Source organism: Chlorocebus sabaeus, chromosome 23 (assembly GCF_047675955.1).
Source record: "Chlorocebus sabaeus isolate Y175 chromosome 23, mChlSab1.0.hap1, whole genome shotgun sequence".
NCBI lineage: Eukaryota > Metazoa > Chordata > Mammalia > Primates > Cercopithecidae > Chlorocebus > Chlorocebus sabaeus.
The window spans coordinates 73,706,507-73,730,612 of NC_132926.1; the positions used below are offsets into that span (position 1 = coordinate 73,706,507).

The 24,106-nt window shown below is 38.5% G+C and overlaps 1 protein-coding gene across 1 annotated transcript in view; it reads left to right on the plus strand.

The window, feature by feature from the left end:
* Positions 1-24,106, plus strand: part of FBXL17 (F-box and leucine rich repeat protein 17) — a 537,807-nt gene that overhangs the window by 150,629 nt on the left and 363,072 nt on the right. The window contains exon 5 of the mRNA XM_008014095.3: positions 20,284-20,391. Within this exon, the coding sequence (XP_008012286.1) occupies positions 20,284-20,391 (108 nt within the window). The remainder of the gene's footprint in view (positions 1-20,283; positions 20,392-24,106) is intronic.

Consider the following 24,106-nt stretch of genomic DNA (forward strand, 5'->3'; position numbering starts at 1 on the left):
CTCAAGATACTAGTAATTCACATACCACAATTACAGTATTATAATATTCTGTGTTTTTGTATGTACTTACCATTACCAGTGAGTTTTGGACCTTCAGATGATGTCTTCTTCCTCATTAACATCCTTCTCTTTCAGATTGATAAACTCCTTTTAGCATTTTTTGTGGGACAGATCTAGTATTGATGAATTCCCTCAGCTTTTGTTGGTCTGGGAAAGTCTTTGTTCCTTCTTCGTGTTCAAAGGATATTTTTTGCTAGATATACTATTCTAGGATAAAAGTTTTTTCCTTCAGTACTTTAAATTGTCATGCCACTCTCTCCTGGCCTGTAAGGTTTCCACTGAAAAGTCTGCTGCGGACATGTTGGAGCTCTATTGTATGTTATTGGGTTTTTTTGTTTGTTTGTTTGTTTTTGTTTTTGTTTTCTCTTGCAGCTTTTAGGAGCCTTTCTTTATCTTTGACCATTGTGAATTTGATTATTAAATGCCTTGTTCATTAAGGTAGTCTTCTTTGGGTCAAATCTGCTTGGTGTTCTATAACCTTTTTGTGCTTGAATATTGTTATCTTTCTCTAGGTTTGAGAAATTCTGTTATTATCCTTTGAATAAACTTTCTACCACTCTCTCTCTCTACTTCCTTTTAAAGGCATAACTCTTAGATTTGTCATTTTGAGGCTATTTTCTATATCTTGTACGCATTCTTTATTCTTTTTTATTCTTTGTTCCTTTGTCTCCTCTATGTATTTTCAAATAGCCTGTCTTCATGCTCACTGATTCTTCTGCTTGATCAATTCTGTTAAGAGACTCAGATGCATTCTTCAGTATGCCAATTGCATTTTTCAGCTCCAGAATTTCTGCTCGATTAAAAAACATACATTTTAGTCTCTTTGTTAAACTTATCTGATAAAATTCTGAATTCCTTTTCTGTGTTATCTTGAATTTCATTGCGTTTCCTCAAAACAGCTATTTTGAATTATCTTTGAAAGGTCACATATGTCTGTCTCTCAAGGACTGATCACTGGTGCCTTGTTTAGTTTGTTTGGTAATGTCATGTTTTCCGGGAGGGACTTTTGGATGCTTGTGAATGTTCATTGGTGTCTGAGAATTAAAGAGGTATTTGTTATAATCTTTGCAGTTTGGGCTTGTTTATACCCATCCTTCTTGGGAAGGCTTTCCAGTAATGCTGTGGCTCTTGCATAGAGGTGTACCATCTTGGTGGTCTTGGATAAGATCTGGAAGAATTCTGTGAATTACCAGGCAGAGACTCTTAACTTTCTCCTAAACAAATGGAGTCTCTCTCTCTCTCTCTCTCTCTCTCTCTCTCTCTGCACTGAGCTACCTGGAGCTGGGGGAGGGGTGACACAAGCACCCTGTGACCACCACCAGTGGGACTGTACTGGGTCAGACCTGAACCGGAATAGCACTGGGTCTTGCCCAGGGGCTGCAGTATAATCACTGTCTGGATACTGCCTGTGTTCACTCAAGGCCCTAGTACTCTACAATCAGTAAATGGTCAAGCCATCCAGGCTTGTATCCTTCCCTTCAGGGTGGCAAGTTCCCCATGGTCCTGGGCACGTCCAGAGATTACATCTGATGTCTAGGGCCTGGAATCAGAAACCTTAGGAATCTACTTGGTGTTCTTTTCTACTGTGGTTGAGCTGGTACCCAAGCCACAAGATAGTTTTTCCCACTCTTCGCACCCCTTTCCATAAGGAGAGGAGTCTCTTTCACGGCCACCACTACCACAGGCCCACAGGGAGTACTGCCTGGCTACCACTGATGTTCATTCAAGGACCAAGGGCTCTTTAGTCAGTTTGTGATGAGTGCTGCCAGGCCTGGGACTCACCTTCAGGGCAGTTGGCTTCTCTCTGGCTCAGGGTAGTTATAGAAATGCCATCCAAGAGCTAACGCCTGGAATCAGGGATGCCAATAGACCACTTGTTGCTCGACCCAACTGTGGCCTAACTGGTACCTAAGCTGCAAGATAAAATCCTCTTTAATGTCTGCTTTTCTCCAGCAGAAGGAGCTTTTTCCCTATAGCCACAACAGCTAGGAATGCTCTGAGACACACGTGAAGCCAGCACTTAAGTCGCACCCAAGGCCCATGGCAAGTAGTGCCTGGGTACTGCTTCTGATTATTCAGGCCCCAAGGGCTCTTTTTAGTCAGCAGATGATGAGTCCTTCCAGGCTGAGGTCCTTCTCTTCAAGATGGCAGGCTCTTTTCTGGTTGAGGATGTATCTAGAAATGTGATCCAGGAGCTAGGTCCCGGAATGCAGGCCTCAGGACTCTGCCTGCTGCTCTACCACACTGTGGTTGAGCTGGTACTCAAATTGCAAGACAGAGTCCTCTTTACTCTTCCCTCTCTTCAAGCAGAAGGAAGAAGTCTGTCCTGGAGCTGCAAGCTGTGCTGCCTAGGGTTGAGGAAGGGGTGGTATAAGCGTTCGCTTGCCCCCACCCCCGCCCCCAATCCCACACAACTGGTGTCTCCCTGAGTCATGTGCCCTTCAGGTTCACTGGTTGTGAGCCCAGCACAGGACTTGCTTAGGAATTGCAGTCTTTGTGGCATAGACTGCCTTTCAAGTTTATTTAGAACCCCAGAGCACTTCAGCCCACAGTGGGAGGCTTGCCAAAACTCAGGTTTTGACTACTGGGATGGGAATTCCCCTCTGGCTAGGGCTGGTATAAATGCTTCCTCTATAGGCGCCAGCATAGTTGTGCCTGGTGTTGCTTTCCGCTCTGACGGGGAAGCACTGAGTTCCGATGCAAGGTCACAGAGTCACTGCACTGTCCCTTCCCAAAGCGCACAGATTCTCTCCCTGTGCCATGTGGCTGCTGCCAGGGGATGGCAGAGGGGTGGTGTTGGCAATTCAAGAAGGTCTTTTCAATTGTCTTTAGTGCCTCTTGCAATGATACGAAGTTAAAACCAGTTACTGTGATCGCTCACCTGAGTTTTGGTTCTTACAAAAGTGCTTTTTTATGTGGATAGTTGTTCAGTTTGGTGTTTCTGCAGGGAGGATAATTGGAGGCAGGTTCTACTCAGCCATCTTGCTCTGCCTCCTATAGTAAGGTATGATCGCACTACTCTACTGCAGCCTGGGTAACACAGTGTGACACTGTCTCTAAGAAAAACAATGTCAAAATTATATTAGTACATATAAGTTCTTAAATTTTCTTTTCTCATGATTTCTAAAAGCAATATTTAAAGAGTAATATTTGTTATAGCTCTTTACTGAAATATCAGTCATATAATCACAACATAAAATATTTGAGAAAAATATTTTGTACTAATTTACTGTAATTTTTAGTCGTGTGTTTGGCTCCTTTCCACATTAATCACACATGGAATTATGGCATATATGAAAAGTAACAATTCGGCTGGGTGCAGTGGCTCACACCTGTAATCCCAAAACTTTGGGAGGCTGAGGCAGGTGGATTGCTTGAGCTTAGGGGTTCAAAACCAGCCTGGACAACATGGTGAAGCCCTATCTCTACAAAAAATACGAAAAAAGAATATTAGCCTGGCATAGTGGTGCATGCCTGTGGTCCAAGCTACTGGAAAGGCTGAGGTGGGAGGATTACTGGAGGCTGGGAAGTGAAGGCTGCAGTGAGCCATGATCGCACCACTGCATTTCAGCCTGGGTGACAGAGTGAGGCCCTGTTCCCCCAAAATAAGGACATAAAAATTAAAAAGTCACAATTCATTGACTAATGCAAATGACCATATTAATATTTAGTGATCACACTTGAAATAGATGTTTAACATGTGCCCTTCTTACTAGATTGTAAGCTCCAAGAAGGTAGTCTGCCTTTCTTAATCATTGTATATAGCAAAGTACTTGGCACATAACACATACTCAGTAAGTATTGTCTGTGGTTTAAAAGAAAAATACTTTAAATAATCTGCTTTTAGGTGTCTTTTAAAAATTTACTAGATATGAAGTTTTTATTAAATGAAGAGCACAGGGATGAGTCTTACTGAAATGATTTATAAAGTGAATCCATACCAAGTATTCTGTCACCATATTTAGCTGTTTCTTTTTATGTGACAAATGCCAATGTGTTCTCTGTTTTTGTATTACTGTTTCAAATAAGAAGGCTTCCTGGAGCATTAATAGTAGGTGTATATACTGTACCCTGTAAAAGATATAAATACATAAAAGCAAAGGAAGTTAAAGATAAAAAATAATTTTCACATGGGTTTTGAAGAGTTGAGTAAACAAATGGAAAAATTTTCTTGCATTCTATTTTTAAGGCTTCTAATAAGTATAATTTATATTTATTGGGAATTTAAATAAATTTCTTTCATTTGATATTTCTGTCATCACAGTACTTCATGTACCCTGTAGAGCATCAGATATGGATGTTAACTGATATTGGCATGTGGCTAGGCCTAACTAAGGTGCTCTGGGGTGTGATATGCTATCATCTTCTGGGTACATGGGGCTTGTTGCATCCATAACCTCCTGGCCAGCCTCCTTGAGGCCAAAATATCCCTTTAGTTGGTCTTGTGTATACCTGCTGGACTTTGAAGTGTAGCTTTCTCTTTATTACTCTGCCCTTAAAGCCCTTAATAAATGACTCCATCCATCATGGACCTGCAATCTGTTGGAACTCAAGGGGATATTAAAGTCCATTAAGCTCATATGTTTCTATATTACCAATAAAATAGACTCCTTCCATATAAAGTCGCAACCATTCTGCTGGCATTCGGTCTCCCATAATCTTGTTCTCTCTTCAAACTTGCTTTTGGATCTAGTTAGAAGTCCTTGGGAAACTGAACTGGGATGCAATCTACAGATTAAAATATTCCCAGAGATCTCACTGGTAGTTGTGGGAGCTAGGCCTGTTACCTCTACTCTTGAAGGCAGAGACTGTACCTCATCTTCATACAGCATCAGCACTTAACATGAAGTGTTGTGCATATAGTAGGTACTTGTATATTTGTTGAATTAAAGGGATTTAGAAGACTGAGTATACCTAAGTGAAATAAAATCTTCATTAGACACACTATGAATGTGACTTTATTATTTCAAAGATAGTTTTGACTCAGAGGACTGGGATAGCTGTCTAGGATTGGAGTAAATTCTCTTATGCTTCCCTAAACCAGTAACCTGTCTCAATCCCCACCATTGCTGTCTTTTCTTACCACCCACTATGTGGCAGAGGGGATAGTCAGACAACCAAACTATCCCAAGGCTCCTACCCAGAATCTATATGACTCTTCTAGACTGGTAAATCTCACTGAACTGGAACACATGGAAATAATTTCCCCTTCCTACATAAGCTTAGTCAAAGCAGAGCGTAGTCTGAGGAGATTACTTTATGCTGACTTTATTTTGACTTCAGAAGATGAGGGTACCTTATGAGCCCACTGACCACTCGGCCTGCAAGATATGAAAAAATTAATCAACGATTGGTATTTCTCCTGGAAAATGACCCAGAAATTAGCCTTGCTATGCTGTGGGTCTCTGTTTTGCTGTTTTTCATTGAGGGTGGAAAGAAGGTCTTGAATTGGTCCTGAGGTCTCAAGTAAGATTAGTTGTTCACCCCTGGTAAATTCTTCCACATTGTCATTGAATTTGTTTGTTTGCTTTTTGTTTTTATTTGTTTGTTTTGTGTTTTGTTTGTTTGTTTGAGACAGAGTGTCGCTCTGTCACCCAGGCTGGAGTGCAATGGCATGATCTCTGCTCACTGCAACCTCCACTTCCCAGGATCAAGTGATTCTCCTGCCTCAGCCTCCCCAGTAGCTGGGATTACAGGAGCCTGCCACTACACCCAGCTAAGTTTTTGTATTTTTAGTAGAGATGGGATTTCATCATCTTGGCCAGTTTGGTTTCAAACTCCTGACCTCAAATGATCTGCCCACCTTGGCCTCCCAAAGTGCTGGGATTACAGATGTGAGCCACCCTGCTTGGCCTGTTCGTTTTTTTTGAGACAGGGTCTCACTCTATCACCCAGGTTGGAGTGCAGCAGTATGATCCTAGCTCACTGCAGCCTCAACCTCTGGGCTCAAGTGATTCTACTGCCTCAGCATCCCAAGTAACTGGGACTACAGGCATGTGCCACTATGCCCAGCTAATCCCATATTGGTTTTTCATTTCACTTCAGACATATTGAAGAAGCAAAGTATTGCTATTGATTTTTTTGAAAATTCTCTCCTTAGCTTTGTGAAGCCATTTATCTAATTCTTAGCCACTACTTCTGTGTGCCACATGAAACCAATAAAATCAGTAGTTCTGTTTTTCTTGGCATCAAAAAATATATTTCTTTAGTATTGAACCAGCAAGCCATTGGCATACATCAGAACGGTGCTTCATTCATTCATTTTAATTTGTGGAGCTATATGGGACACTGTACCAACCTCTAGTATTGAACCAGCAAGCCATTGGCATGCATCAGAATGGTGCTTCATTCATTCATTTTAATTTCTGGAGCTACATGGGACACTGTACCAACCTCTAGGGATAGAATAGTGAACAGGATAAATGGAGAAATCATCACAAAGTGATCAAGGAGAGGGGATAGTGGGATGAAATGAGTTAGATGAGATAGGATCATATCATGCAGGGCCTTATAATTTATAAAAGGAGTTTGGATTTTATTTTCAGAGTACCACTGGAGGATTTTGAATAGCAGACTGACATGATCTGATGATTTGTGCTTCTTAAAAGATCACTCTGGCTTGAAGAGTGGAAAATTGGTGGCATCAAGAATGGCAGAAGGAGGTCCATTGTGTAGGTTATTCCAAATATCCCGGAAAAGAATGACATATCTTTGGCCATGGTGGGGGCAGTAGAAATGGGCAAAGAGATAACCACAATGTATATTCCAGGCCATCTACAGTACTAGTATAATGATGGGCCCAGTTAGCCATCGTTACTAGATTTAGTCATGAGACTTTCTGGATTGATTCTATAAGAATCATTAAGAGAAGGATTAGAAGTGTCTATTTTCAGGATCCGAATTAGTAGTCTGGGGTGAAGTCTAGGAAAATTTTTTAGTTTCTAATTAAGGTCAAGAAATACTGTTATATTGTTTGGTACATGCATGTAGGATTACACAGAATAACTCTATAATGCTGGCAGTATGAAAATGTCTAAAGATTGTTCTACCTTTCTAGAATTAGTACACCAAATTCCTTTTCATCCCAGATATGCTAGCAATTATTCCCAAAATATCTTTCAGCACACATTACAAAATTCTCTCATTGAATCAATCTTACTCTGTTAAAGATAGATCTGTCTTCCTATAGTCCAAGAAAACTTCACTTCTTAAAATAAGACTACATTGCATCTCTTTATTTAGAATCTTGAAATTTATAGAAAAGCTTTCCCTGTCCTTTTTTTTTCTTTGTTAATTTTTATCCTTTCTAGATAAAACTGCTTCCTTGGATTCCAGTTACTACTTTTATGGTTTTATAATTTACTACCACTAATGCAGCTTCTTCCATACCTCTGAATTAGATTCCCCTAACCCTCTACTATGCTTCCATCTTTTGGAGCATTTCTCAGGATATACAAGACTCATAGCATCCGTACCATACCGATTCTATCTGCAGGAGATGAAAACAGCAATCAAGTGGTAACACTTCTCTCAGAAAATTCCCTAGAAAGTAGACCCACTGTGCCTTGATATCTGCCACTCTACTTCTCTGGAGGTTAAAGGAAGGCCTTGGATTTGCTCTTGTATTTGAGTGAGATTAGTTCCATGAAAGGAATCATATCCTAATTGGTATAACATACAAAGCACAGGTGTTAAAGCCTAAAAGGCCAATGTTTAAAACCCAGTTTTGCCACCTGCTAGTGGTTTGATTTGGAGGAGGAAGTCAGTCTGTGAAGTGGGGATAATTATGCCTCTCAATACTATTATGAGGCTCTCAGATGATGGATAGAGAGGACTTAGCTGGGCACACATTAAGACCTTAGTAAATGTAGCTATTTTTATTGTCTATTCTCTCCAACCCTGTGGCAACTAGTACCCCTTTGCTGAGTGTGAGCCATCTAGAGACTGAATCTCCAGGTTTAGAAGTAGAGTAATGCACAGTCCCAAATCACATTTATAAACAATAACTCTCCAAGCAAAATTGGTGACCCTGTACTGCCTGTCATCTCTTTATCCTTCTTCTAGCCAAGAGTTTCTTAGTTATATATGGATATTTCTGCCACAGTTGCTGTTGTCCCCCAACTCTGCATTTTTCTAAGCCTATTATTTCTGCCTCCTGCAGGGGCTTGTCTTTTGTCCCTACATTTGATCTCACAGGAATCCACCCTCAAAAGATTTCTGATTGAGTGCAACCCTCAAGAGCTTATGAGAACCAACATTGTCCTTTTCCCTTTTGCACCCTGGGTCTCTGGTTTTCATTTGCCTTAGGTTTAGAAGCTTAAGATTTCTAAACTGAAGCTTTACTAGGCTCTTGATGTGTGTTGATATTATGCAGACCTTTAATGGTCCTTTTGACTCTAGTACAACAGACATTCCTTATCACCAGTGCTTTTCATGGTGTAACACTAAACATGCCTACTTCCGTTTCATGCAGTTATGAAAGTGTAGCTTGGCTTTTAGAATGCCAACTTAAGGAGAAGATGGTTCTCTACCTCTGCCATGTGAATCATGTTGAATCTGAGGGTTAGCTTTCTCTTTGTCTCTATCACAGCATTGACTGACTGAAAGATCAAAATCTGCTTTGCAAGCTGGTCTCATTCTTCCCTAATTTTCTGATGCTTCTTTCCAAATCCTGAGTCACATTTCTGTCTGCGTAGTAATTCTCACCTATGGCCTGGTTTTCCCATAGCCTGTGAGTATGTATGATTCTTCAAGGTGTTACAGGCAGGAGCTTTAAAATTCCTATATAGTGTATCGTCTTTTCAACAAATGGTGCTGGCAAAATTGGATATACATAGGCAAAAGATGAACATTTACCTTTATTTCACACCATAAACAAAGATGAACTCTGAAAACATCATGGACCTAAATGTCAGAGCTAAGAACACCATTAAGAAAATTAAAGACAAGGCATAGAGTGCAAGAAAACAATTGTGAAACAAATATCTGATAAGGGTGTTTATTCAGAATATATAAAGAACTCCTGCAACTTAATAAGACAAATGACCCAATTTTTAAAATGAGTGAAAAATCAAACATACATTTGTGTGACTCACCAGTTCTACTCCTAGATATTTGCTTAAGAGAAATGAAAATATATATCCATACAATACTTATGTGTGAATGATCACAGCAGCATTATTTGTCAAAGCCCCAAATTGGAAACAGTTCAAATATTTATCAACTGGTGAATAGATACACAAGATATAGTGTATCCATACAGTGGAATTCTACTCAGTAATAAAATGAATAAACTGCTGTATTAGTCAGCGATCCCTAGAGGGACAGAACTAATAGTATATATATGTTATTAATTTTATATTTATAATAAAAGTATAAATATATATTAAAATATATTAAAATATATTTTATAATTTTATATATATATAGGAGTTTATTAAGTATTAACTTACACAATCACAAGGTCCCACAATAGGCTGTCTGCAAGCTGAGGAGCAAGGAGAGCCAGTCTGAGTCTCAAAACTGAAGAACTTGGAGTCCGATGTTTGAGGGTAGGTAGCATCCAGTATGGGAGAAAGATGTACTCTGGGACGGTAGGCCTGTTTTGCCTCTTCACGTTTTTCTGCCTGCTTTATATTCACTGGCCGCTGATTAGATGGTGCCCATCAGAGTAAGGGTGGGTCTGCCTTCCCCAGCCCACTGACTCAAATGTTAATCTCTTTTGCCAGCACCCTGCCAAACACACCATCAATACTTTGTATCCATCAATTCAATCAAGTTGACACTCAGTATTAATCATCACAATTCCACCCCTTGCCAACTTGAACCCATACACGTCTCCTGAGATCATACATAATCTTCAAATAAAGACAATAATAATAATAATTACGTCTAACGTAATGCAACTACCCTTTGTACAACCGGAAATGCAACAGTCCCCAACCCAAATACTATTACATAAAGTTAACAATACTTAAATGCTGATGTGAAGTCAATAAATCTTATGTCACATGTTGAAGGAAAAGGAAATAAAATGAAGATATTTTCTTAGTACAAGTGTATACATTCACAAACATGTTTTTAACAAAAGAAGGAGGAAATACTCATGACAGTTACAGCCCTTGTTTCTGTCGCTGGTCACGTGGTTGCAGCTGGTATTGACGACTACCTTCTTCTACTACCCATTCTGTATTCCCTTTGCCTCCAACAAGTACCTCAGCACGCTGTAGTTTTTTTTCCTGGTAGAGTGAACCAAACCTTCATCGCTCTGGAGTCTGGACCATTTGTAGTTCTACCTGGATTGGACTGTTGTAGTTTCCCATTGACCTTAATCACAGGGCATGGTAATACTAAGAGAAGCCCTAATGGATCTCCTGTATTCCATGCATTCCTGTATCCTGTATGGATCTCCTGTGTTCCTATCTCCTTTATGGAGTAGTAAACTGATTTCATCTTGATAGTCCTGTCAGTCACCCCAGCCAACACTGTAACTCCTTTCTTAGCCTGTTGACTTGAAGGTAGGAGGAGCCCAAAGTGAACAGGTGGCAATTTTAACTTTCTGTTTAATGGAATCGTTGTTTTGTCTTCTGGTGGCAGCATTCCCTCTGGAACTAAGATCTCTAGGCCAGCAGAATGTAAGGTCATGGGAACAGAAAGCACAAATTTTGCTAGTGGATCACTACGGTGGTGCCTCATCATCACTAATGGTGAGTGGTGCCACTTCCACAACTGCTGATACATGGAATAACATGGATAAACCTCAAAAACATTACATTAGTGATAGAAGCTAGAGACAAAAGACTACTTATGACACAATTCTATTTATATGAAGTTTCCAGAAAAGGTAAAAGTATACAGATAGGAAGCAGATCAGTAGTTGCCTGTGGGTGAGAGCTGTGATTAACTGTATATGAGCATAGAATATGGAGGGAATTTTTCGGGTTGGTGTGATGAAAGTGTTCAAAACTGGATTGTGGTGATGATTATATAACTGTATAAACTTATTAAAAATTGATGAATTATACTCAAAATGGATGGATTTTATGATATATAAATTGTACCTCAGTAAAGCTGTTTAAAAAATTATGCATAGTGCTTGGATTATGACACAGCCATGTAGTTTTTGCTTCATCTCACCCCAAGAAGATGATGTAGTTCTTTATCACTTGAATAGTATTTTTTGTATTATTATTATACTTTAAGTTCTAGGGTACATGTGCACAACGTGCAGGTTTGTTACATATGTATACATGGGCTATGTTGGTGTGCTGCACCCATTAACTCGTCATTTACATTAGGTATATCTCCTAATGCTATCCCTCCCCCACCCCATCCCATGACAGGCCCCGGTGTGTGATGATCCCCTTCCTGTGTCCAAGTGTTCTCATTGATCATTTCCCACCTATGAGTGAGAACATGCAGTGTTTGGTTGTCTGTTCTTGCGATAGTTTGCTCAGAATGATGGTTTCCAGCTGCATCCATGTCCCTACAAAAGACATGAACTTACCCTTTTTTATGGCTACATAGTATTCCATGGTGTATATGTGCCATATTTTCTTAATCTAGTCTGTCATTGATGGACATTTGGGTTGGTTCCAAGTCTTTGCTGTTGTGAATAGTGCCACAGTAAACACACGTGTGCATGTGTCTTTATAGCAGCATGATTTATAATCCTTTGGGTATATACCCAGTCATGGGATGGCTGAATCAAATGGTATTTCTAGTTCTAGATCCTTGAGGAATTGCCACACTGTCTTCCACAATGGTTGAACTAGTTTACAGTCCCACCAACAGTGTAAAAGTGTTCCTATTTCTCCACATCCTCTCCAGCACCTGTTGTTTCCTGACTTTTTAATGATCGCCATTCTAACTGGTGTGAGATGGTATCTCATTGTGGTTTTGATTTGCATTTCTCTGATGGTGAGTGATGAGCATTTTTTCATGTGTCTGTTGGCTGCATAAATGTCTTCTTTTGAGAAATATCTGTAAATATCCTTCACCCACTTTTTGATGGGGTTGTTTGTTTTTTTCTTGTAAATTTGTTTGAGTTCTTTGTAGGTTCTGGATAGTAGCCCTTTGTCAGATAAGTAGATTGCAAAAATTTTCTCCCATTGTGTAGGTTGCCTGTTCACTCTGATGGTAGTTTCTTTTGCTGTGCAGAAGCTCTTTAGTTTAATTAGATCCCATTTGTCAATTTTGGCTTTTGTTGCCATTGCTTTTGGTGTTTTAGACATGAAGTCCTTGCCCATGCCTATGTCCTGAATGGTATTGCCTAGGTTTTCTTCTAGGGTTTTTATGGTTTTAGGTCTAACATTTATGTCTCTAATCCATCTTGAATTAATTTTTGTATAAGATGTAAGGAAGGGATCCAGTTTCAGCTTTCTACATATGGCTAGCCAATTTTTCCAGCACCATTTATTAAATAGGGAATCTTTTCCCCATTTCTTGTTTTTGTCAGGTTTGTCAAAGATCAGATGGCTGGAGAGGTGCGGTATTATTTCTGAGGGAATAAACGTAATCCAGCATATCAACAGAACCAAAGACAAAACCACATGATTATCTCAATAGATGCAGAAAAGGCCTTGACAAAATTCAGCAGCCCTTCATGCTAAAAACTCGCAATAAATTCGGTACTGATGGAACGTATCTCAAAATAGTAAGAGCTATTTATGACAAACCCACAGCCAATATCATACTGAAGGGGCAAAAACTGGAAGCATTCCCTTTGAAAACTGGCACAAGACAGGGATGCCCTCTCTCACCACTCCTATTCAACATAGTGTTGGAAGTTCTGTCCAGGGCAATTAGGCAGGAGAAGGAAATAAAGGGTATTCAGTTAGGAAAAGAGGAAGTCAAATTGTCCCTCTTTGCAGATGACATGATTGTATATTTAGAAAACTCCATTATCTCAGCTCAAAATATCCTTCAGCTGATAAGCAACTTCATCAAAGTCTCAGGATACAAAGTCAATTGTGCAAAAATCACAAGCATTCTTATACACCAATAACAGACAGAGAGCCAATATCAGTGAACTCCCATTCACAATTGCTTCAAAGAGAATAAAATACCTAGGAATCCAACTTACAAGGGATGTAAAGGACCTGTTCAAGGAGAACTAAAAACCACTGTTCAAGGAAATAACAGGACACAAACAAATGGAAGAATATTCAATGCTCACGGGTAGGAAGAATCAATATCGTGAAAATGGCCATACTGCCCAAGGTAATTTATAGATTCAGTGCCATCCCCATTAAGCTACCAATGACTTTCTTCACAGATTTGGAAAAAACTACTTTAAACTTCATATGGAACCAAAAAAGAGCCTGCATTGCCAAGATAATCCTAAGCCAAAAGAACAAAACTGGAGGCATCACGCTACCTGACTTCAAACTATACTACAAGGCTACAGTAACCAAAATAGCATGGTTCTGGTACTTGAACAGTATTTCTCAAACTTTAAGGTGTATAAGAATCACCCTAGGATTTTGCTAAAATGCTGATTAAGATTCAATAGGTCTGTGTCAGCCCCTACTATTTTGCTTTTTTTAAAAAAGAAAAATTTGTGTTAAGTTATTGAGGTACAGGTGGTATTTGGTACATTTGTAAGTTCTTTAACAGCGATTTGTGAGATTTTGGTGCACCTATCACCTGAGCAGTATACACTGCACCCTATTTGTAATCTTTTATCCTTCACCCCCTCCCACCCTTCCCCCAAAGTCCCCAAAGTCCACTGTAAATTTCTTATGCCTTTAGATTTAGCTTTTTATTATTATTATTTTTAAAATTATTGCCTTAGGTTTCTGGGGGAACGGGTGGTATTTAGTTATATGAGTGGGTTCTTTAGTGATGATTTGTGAGATCGTGGTGTACCCATCACCTGAGCAGTATACACTGAACCCAATTTGTAGTATTTTATCCCTTACCCAGCTCCTACCCTTTCCTCTGAGTCCCCAAAGTCCATTGTATCATTCTTATGCCTTTACATCCTCATAGCTTAGCTCCCACTTATGAGTGAGAACATATGATGTTTGGTTTTCCATTCCTTAGTTACTTCACTTAGAATAATAATCTCCAGTCCCATCCAGGTTGCTGTGAATACCATTAATTCATTCATTTTTATGGCTGAGTAATATTCTGTTGTGTGTATATACCACAATGTCTTTATCCCCTTGTTGATTGATAGGCATTTGGGCTGGTTTCATATTTTTGCAATTGTGAATTGTGTTGCCATAAACATGTGTGTGCAAGTATCTTTTTCATATAATGACATCTTTTCCTCTGGGTAGATACCAAGTAGTGGGATTGGTGGATCAAATGATAATTCTGCTTTTAAAGGAATCTCCACACTGTTTTCCATAGTGGTTTTACTAGTTTATATTCCTACTAGCAGTGTAGAAGTGTTCCCTTTTAACCACATCCACACCAACATCTATTACTTTTCGATTTTTTTATTATGGCCATTCTTGAAGGACTAAGGTGGTATCGCATTGTGGTTTTGATTTACATTTCCCTGATCGTTAGTGATGTTAAACATTTTTTTCATGTATTTATTGACCATTTGAATATCTTCTTTTGAGAATCTTCTATTCATGACCTTAGCCCACTTTTTGATGGAATTGTTTGTTTTTTTCTTGTTGATTTGTTTGAGTTGCCTCTAGATTCTGGATATTAGTCCTTTGTCAGATGCATAGATTGTGAAGATTTTCTCCCACTGTTTGGGTTGTCTGTTTATTCTGCTGACTCTTCCTTTTGCTGTGCAGAAGCTCTTTAGTTTAATTAAGCCCCACCTATTTATCTTTATTTTTGTTGTGTTTGCTTTTGGGTTCTTGGTCATGAAGTCTTTGCCTAAGCCAGTGTAAAGGTCTTTCTGATGCTATCTTCTAGAATTTTTATAGTTTCAGGTCTTAGGTTTAAATCCTTGATCCATCTTGAGTTGATTTTTGTATAAGGTGAGAGATGAGGATCCAGTTTCATTCTCCTACAAGTGGCTTGCCAATTATCCCAGCACCATTTATTGAACAGGGTGTCCTTTTCTCACTTTATGTTTTTGTTGGCTTTGTCTAAGATCAGTTGGCTGTAAGTGTTTGAGTTTATTTCTGGGTTCTCTATTCTGTTCCACTGGTCTATGTGCCTATTTTTATACCAGTACCATGCTGTTTTGGTGACTGTGGTCTTACAGTATAGTTTGAACTTATGATGTGATGCCCCCGGATTTGTTTTTTGTTTTTGTTTTTGTTTTTTGCTTAGTCTTGCTTTGGCTATGAGTGCTCTTTTTTTGGTTACATGTGAATTTTAGGATTTTTTTTCTAGTTTTGTGAAGAGTGATGGTGGTATTTTAATGGGAATTAAATGCAAGCACATCCCATGCTCATAGATGAGTAGAATTAATATTGTGAAAATGATGATACTGCTAAAAGCAATCTACAGATTTTGCGTTTTTAACAAGCTCCAAATTGATGTCAATGCTGCTGATATGAGAACCACACTTTGAATGGAAGGCATTAGAATTTGTTCATTAGAATCTCCTGGGGAGCTTTTAAAATAAAATTGATGCAGAGTTGTACCCAACAAATTAAATTAGAAATCTTCTTTGGTGATACTTATGTGAAACTCAGTTAAGAGCCTTGACAAAATGGGATTCTTTCTACCATAGGGAGTCAGTAACAGACTTTGACCTATGTCTCCCTTACAGCCATCACATAGTTTAGGTTATAACTGAAAACCCCCAAATTATGATCAGGATCTCTTGTGATAACCAGGAGAAGAAACTAGAATGCTTTAAATATGATCTTTTTGAATATTCTCTTACACATTTCAACCCTTTAGTCCTGGCTAAGAATTGGAATACAGAAGAAAGGGAAACCTGGAGTGATTATGATAATAGCTAAAATCTATTGAACAATTACAATGTGCCATGCATTGTTCAAAATATTTCACATGCATTATCTTATTTTACCCTTACATTTTACCTTGTGAGGTAGGTACTATAATTTTCTTCCTATTATAGAATGAACAAAGTGTATAGAGAGGAGAAATGACTTGTTCAAAATCATATAGCTAGTAACTGGTCCAGTTGGGATTTGAAGCTAGACAGTGAGGCTCCAGGGTCCCAGAGAAGCTGACACCCACCAGTACCTGCTTCCTGTAGTCTATAGTCTGTTTCTGCCAGACCTTCTGCCACAAGTCCCGAACTGATCTTCTATCCTTGGGAAGTGGAGCTGGATGCCACCCAAATCTTCAAGGCCCTTATGTTAGTCTCCTAAAACATACCCAAGCCTAGTAAGAGTGATTCTGTATCCTCTTGACACACTCTTGTCTTACTTTCCAGGGGTCTGTTGATGTTAGAGGCTCCTCTGAGCTGTCTTATTCTGATTGCTTGAGCTGAAAGAGAAAGACCCAAGAAGCACGTTTTTAAACCCCACTTTTTCTCTCTGAATGCTCTGGCCTCTTGGACCTGAGTTTTCTAGTGTCCTTAATCCTCATCCAAGTTCCTCTCCTCTCCTCGAAGATGGATATAGGAAAAACTAATGTTAGACTGAAATTGAGCAGGATGTTTCACCAACTGACCATGTACTTAACCTCTGTTACCCTTTTTGTTTTTAATAGTGATTGAGTTTCATTGAAGCTTCCAGCGATTTGAGTGCCTTAAAAATTCTTTGTTAACATAATGCCTTTTGAATACTAAGTGTCAGGAAAGCCTATTTTTAATTTATCAATGGCACCCTTAGTCTTAATATGCTTAAGCATACTTTACTTTTGAGGGGAGAATTAATCTTTTATCACATGTACCATAGATGCTGTTGGTTTCATTATTTTAGGAAAATGTTCTTATGATTGTTTTAGCATTAATGCTACTCACATACCTCTTTTTTCCAATATCTGTTCAGCATAGATAAGGAAGATACAAAAAGAGTCACCCATACTGAAAGCTAATGCCAAAGAGATGTAAGTTGCTATTGTTTGAAAAACTAACAAAGATGTTAAATTTATCAATTTCCTCTTGACTGTGAAGAAAGTGAATCTGAAATTAAGCATATGATGGAGAATATTTGGACTTTCTTTTATAAGCTGCATCTTTGGGAAACCATGAATAAAATTTAAGCACAATTACAGGAAGATAATTTTATAAATGGAAATTTTTTGGAGGTGGGAGAGATAAAAGAGGAATTTTATTCTGCCGTTCATTTAAAGCAGGGCTACTTAGAAATATAAAACACTGTCAGTGTTAACTTCTTTGAAGCACTGGGGCCTCAAGTTTTCACATGCTTAAGAGTCACTTGGGGGCTTGTTGAAAATACAGTTCCTTGGGTCCCACTCCTTTCAGCTCTAAGTTTTTCATATAATAAAACTTGGGATTGTAATATTCAAGTTATTAGTCATGATTCTCCACAGAAACAGAACCATTAGGAGATTGTCTGTATGTCTGTCTATATATCTTTCTAGACGTTGTTGTAAGGAATTGGCTTACATGATTATAGAGACTGAGAAGTTCCAAGATCTCCATTTGGCAGTCTAGAGTCCCAGGAGAGCCAGTGGTATAGTCTCAGTCCAAGTCTGAAGGCCTGAGAAGTACAAAAACTGATGGTGTAAATTTCAGTCCAAGTTTGAAGACCTGAGAACTGGGAGAGCCAATGGTGAAAGTTCCAGTGCATGTCTAAATCAAAGGCAGGAGAAGACTGATCTCCTGCTTGGAAGATAGTCAGGCAGAGAGAGCACCAGTTCTCCCTTACACTGACTTTTTGTTCTATTCAGGCCTTTGACAGACTAGATGAAGTTTCTCTCCATTGAAGAAGGCAATCTGCTTCACTCAGTCTACTGATTCAGCTGTTAATATCATTCAGAAACTCTCTCACAGGAATACCCAGAATGTTTAACCAAATATTTGGGCACCCCATGACATAGTCAAGTTGATATAGAAAATTAACCATGGTACAGATCAAAGCTGAGTCACTGGTGTAAAAATGTGCCTCCTCCCACTTCTTTAAAAAAAGACTTCATAAGACATATGAACTATATCAGAAAATAAAGCCACTAGTACAATGACATTTAAAAAATCAGTATATTAAAATGATACAAATATACCCTTTGTCTAAAAATAAAGTAGAAGTAAAAGGTATGATGGAGTACATGAAAAGAAGGAGAAAATGCATTTATTTATTTCTATATTTTCTACTAAGTGCCAGGGATTATTCTAGGTGCCAATGGGGAACTAAGTGGTTTTCTGGGTCATAAGACTTTTCAGTGCTAAGACTGAGACTGTCTGAGGCAAATCAGAATGGTTGGTTATTCTAAGGGAGAGGGAGAGAAGAGTTATTTTGAGAGGGGAAGACTGACAAACCAATATGTGAGTAAGTGTGTAATGTGATCAGTAGTGATAAGTGTTATGAAGAAAATCAAAGTGTGGTGAGATACAGAGAGGGACTAGGAGAGTTATTTAGGAGCCGTGCAATTATATCTGATCACCTAGGGAATTAAGTAAGACGGAAAAGAGAAATAATGAGCTGAGGACTGAGATGAGGTAGGCTCAACCAAGTGACCAAGAGCCAACAGTAAGGAAGGGGGAAAGCGATGATAGTTGATACAAGAAGCAAATGAATGAATTGTTTCCAGAAGAATCATCAGTTGTGTCAGATGCTGCTGAAATGCTGGGATAATTCAGATTGACCATTTAATTGATAGGATGGTGACAATGAATGAGAGGGACAAAAACTTGATTACTGTGAGATCAAGAGACAGTGGAAAATGTGTATATTAGGTTGCTGGGGCTGTTAGAACAAAGTACCACACACTGAGTGGCTTAAACAATAGAAATGTATGGTGTCACAGTTCTAGAGCCTGGAAGTCCAAGATCAAGGTGTTGGCAGGACCATGTTTCTTCTGAAGTGCTGGGAAAGGATCTGTTCCAGGCCTCTTGCCTAACTTCTGGCAGTCTTTTTGGCAATCAAGTGTGCCTTGGCTTGTGCAGCATAACTCTAGTCGTCACATGGCATTCTCCCTGTGTGTGCATGTCTGCTCCACCAGTTATGTTGAATTGGGAGCCCACTCCACTCCAGTACAACTTCATTCTAACTTAACTATTTACAACTATAGCTGCCCTGTTTCCAAATAAGATCACATTCTGAGGTACTGAGGTTTAAGATTTCAAAATATGAATCTTAAGGAAACATAATTCAACCCATAAAAATGTAGTATATCCATACAATGGAATATTTTTCAGCCTTGAAAAGTAAGGAAATTCCGACACATATTATGACATGGATGAACCTTGAAAACATTATGCTTAGTGAAAGAAGCCAGTCACAAATGGTCACAAATTGTGTAGTTCTTTTTATATGAAGTGTTCAGAATAGGAAAATCCAGATTGCCAGGCTTGGAGGCAGTGGGAAATAAGGGAATGACCGTTAATGGGCATGGGGTCTTTGCGGGGCAGTGAACATGTTCTGTAATTAGATATCGGTAATGGTGCATAACCTTGCGAATATACTGAACTCTGTACTCTTTGAAAGGGTGAATTTTATGGTATGTGAATTAAATGTCAATAAAAAATATATATATTAGTTGGGTGTGATTGCTTACCCCTGTAATTCCAGTACTTTGGGAGGCCAAGGAGGCTGGACCACTTAAGGTCAGGAGTTTGAGACCAGCCTGGCCAACATGGTGAAATGTCGTCTCCACTAAAAATACAAAAAACAAAACAACAACAACAACAAAAACAAACCAAAAAAACTAGCTGGACGTGGTGATGCATGCCTGTAGTCCCAGCTACTGGGGAGGCTGAGGCAGGAGAATCAGTTGAACCTGGGAGGCGGAGGTTGCAGTGAGTCGAGATTGTGCCACTGCACTCCATCCTGGGCAACACATGAGTCTCTGTCAAAACAAAACAAAACAAAGCAAAAAACCCAAAAGCCAGCCAAACAAATATGTATGTGTATGTGTGTGTGTGTATACACACAGAGGGAGGAGAGAAGGTAAAGAAGTGGAGGTAGCCACTGTCAACATCTCTGAAGAAGTATAAAAACATGGGGTGATGAGAAGTGGATGTAGGGTCAAGAGATGACTTTTAAAATACAGGAATATTATAGCATGTTTGTATGCTGATTCAAACAATCTAACAGGGCAGGAAATAGTAATGATGAAAGGTGGGGCTGAGGGATTTTCAGGAGCCAAATCCTTGAGTTCACTGGACTATCACCTTGAATAACTTCATCAATGTCTTTTCCCTAGGTGACAGATCAGTCGGTGAAAGCATTTGCTGAACACTGTCCTGAGCTTCAATATGTAGGCTTCATGGGTTGTTCAGTCACTTCTAAAGGAGTCATTCACCTAACCAAGGTAGGTACTATGGCTGCTTTTCCTTGGTATTTTTGAGTATCATACAGGTGATGAGCCCTAAATTGTTAAAGTTACTTGAATAAGGGATAGTCAGACCATTATGGAAGTCTACTAGTGTTTGATAAAAGTTAGAATGAGTTGAAGAAAGCAATACTAAACTTACCCTTTCTGAAACGGAATACTCATTTAAACAAGAAGCTTTTTGCTTTTTCATTGCTAATGGCTATGAAATATATATCAAAGAAATATATGTGACCAGACTCATTTAAATGTTAATGTATTGTGCTTAGAAGATATTTTGATTGAATTTTAAGTGCTCATATATCACTAGATCCTATGAGTATTTGACTTTAAAAAGTGAATATGGTCAGTGCATATGATCAAGCTGAATATGTAAGGTGAAAAGAGAGGTCAATATATGACAAAAATTTACATTGTGGCTCAGAGAGTTCACTAATATAACAATTATATGAAATTTCATATTTTTAGAAATGATCAAACTGCCAGTTCTTAAGTAATCTCTCACTGATGTGTCATCTCTACTGCTTTCCAGAACTTTAAAATAATTAGAAACCAATTCTTATATCTGTGTAATGGAAAAACTGGCTACTATAAAATTTACCTGTGTGTTATGTGAAATTTGTTACTATATGAATTTCAATTCTATCCTGTAGTGCTTAGGAAAATGAATGTGAGTCTTGCCTTTTCCAACTTATAGCTGAGCAATCATTTCTTTCAACCTTGCTTCATTTCACAACTATTAGAAAGTTGCTATATTGACAACACAATGATGAATAAAACTAGGTAAGATACCAGGTCTCTTTCGGTTTGATGTCTTCGGATCACTTTGAGCTTACAGTTTAATGGCAAATAATGTCTTTCTTTACTCCCTAGGAAAAGAGTAAATGTATATGAGTTACCTAGGACTATGGTAGGGTCATACAGTGAATAGGACCCTGGGTGCCATTATAACCTCAGGTTGGATTATTGGGTCTATCAGTTAGCTAAGTGGGAAAATTATCTTTTAGGGTATTAAATAAGGTAATATATATAAGGTATTTGATTCAGAATAGAGACCACAGTAAATGCTAAGTAAATGTTAGCTATTAATATTAAAACAGATGTGGGCCAGGCACAGTGGATCACCCCTGTAATCCTAGCACTTTGGGAGGCCAGGACAGGTGGATCGCTTGAGGGCAGAGGTTCGAGATCAGCCTGGCCAACGTGATGAAACTCCATCTCTACTAAAAGACAAAAATTACCTGGGCATAGTGGCATGGTGGCTGTAATTCCAGCTACTTGGGAGGTTGAGATGGGAGAATTACTTAAACCTGGGAGGCAGAGGTTGCAGTGAGCCGAGTTTGCGCCACTGCACTCCAGCCTGGGCGACAGAGTGCAACTCCATCTCAAAAACAAAAAACAGATGCCATAGTATCTAAATTGCTAGAAAATTAGTACAAAGTTTGATTTTAAGAAATCAAATCACTATTCTAGTCTAGTGTATCTGAAAGAGAGCCTGTGGTTATACTATGTCTTAAAGGACTGATTAATTTTATTGTGAGGATCAGAGCCTAAAGCTAGAGGAGAGGATAGGCCTGTCATTCTCAATTATTGCTCTATCAGAACATCTTAGTGTAACCAAGACCATACAAGATCATATGTAACCATAATTTTTAATTCATTTCCTATAACCTTGGCCTGAACATCTTGGTAGATGACTGTTTTTCTAGTCACATCTAATGCTGTTTATGGTGTAGAGTAAAAATGCCTTTGGTTGAACAGATTGTGCACAACAAGTGTTGTGATGGCCATATGTGGGCTTTTTATGATCACTTGAAATTGTACTCATTAAAGACAAAACAAGACTTATTAGATAGTAAGTGCTTCCCAGAATATTTTGAGATGGTCAAAAATTATGGTACACTGGTACTTAAAAGATCACAATTATTCTCTGTGATAAAATACAGCTATAGCAAATGTCTGCAGTGGGAAACTCAATTTGCTGAGATGGTTCTTCTGAAGATTATAGGCAAGGATTGCTGGTTTGGTCTATCAACAATCAGAATCTATTGGACTCATATTAGAGTTAGTCCACAAAGTTTTGAGGAACATCTTTGTTCTTCAACAGAACCTTTCTTTGATGAGAAAACTGGTGTGTACAACTAAGCAATGAACGTTGGTTGGTTTTGTGGATTCAAGTAAAGGCAAAAGAGGACATTTTATACATGCATCGGTTCTGCAAAGCTATTTTAATTGGTTTATCTCTTGAAAACCAAGGGTAGACTCAGTTTTTAATAAAATTAATGCTTTTAATTTTATGAGATTTGTGTTCTGGCAGTGTTTTCATACCAGCTACTAAGACATTCACAAAAATGTTTGCAATCATATAAACACCACTTAAAAAGTTGTATTTTCCTTTTCATCATAGTACATAATAAATAAGCAAGAAGATGTGAGATATAGAATATTGAGAGTTATCAGCCTAAATATGTTTTTACATGATTTAGAAAATCTCTCTAACACATGATGTCACTAAATCTCTGGCTTTCTAAGTTTGCTAAGAGAGGCAAGGAGCCTAAAATCTCTGTACCTTAGTTTCCTGTCTTTGAAATTATGTGCCTGTATTAGATGATCTGTCTTCAGATCTGGAGTTTCTTGCACCTTGAATAATCTATGAATTTAGGAATCATTGGCCTAGAAGGGACTGTGAGGGGCTCTCATGGAAACTAAGAAATATCAAGTCTAATTTAGTAGGTTAGAAGGGAAGATTGGGGATTTGTGACATCTTAGATTTTTAAATCAAGGGCAAGAAAACAGAGGATTGGGAATAGATGGAAGGACATTGATATCCTCTTGTGGTTCCTTGGATTTAATTTTGTTTTGATTTCCTCAGGCTTGACTGGATTCCTATTTACTTTGTAATATTTACTGATAACACACTATTATTACTTAGATTCTGCTAATATCAAGCAATATTGGGATAAGAAGCCTTTCTGAGCTGCTGTGACTGTGTAAATGAGAGTCCAGAAAACCAGACTGAATGTACACAGGTTGATAAGATAAAGTCAGATTTATGGGACCGTTTTAGAGGTCTATATTTAGGAAGCAAAGATAAGAATTTTTGAGGTCTAAATTTAATAGTTAAGAGTATTAGTGACTTGTATGTGGCAGAATTGGGTCTACTCTAACACAAGTATGTTCTTTTCATTGTCCTGTACATACTATATAAATATAAATCTGTATATCTTGCTCTCTCTCCCACTTTTAAAAACAAGTTTGGCAAATGCAAATATATAGTTACCTTCAGTGTTTAGACTGTGGGATCTGCATGTCATTTGCTACTAAAGAGACTAGAAGGAACATGTCAAAGGACCCAAAAGCCAATGTGAAATGGCTCCTACTGACTTAGGCTGGGATATTTTGAGCGTTGAAAAGGAAGATTCTGCAATGAATTAAAAGAAATAAAATATATAAAAATGGGTTTATAATGATATAAGCAAAACGAAGCTGGACTTCTTTCGGCTTAGGTGGCATAACAGGGGCCAAATTTACTCTTTCCTGAAACAACTTTAAAAAAACAGACAAAATATAGGAAACAGTGGTTTTTAAGACACTGGATATCAGGCAACCAAGGACAATGATCCCTATGATATGGGAAACAGGCAAGAGGAGCTCTGTGATTGTCTCAGTTTACTGCATTTAGTTTCCAGACTTC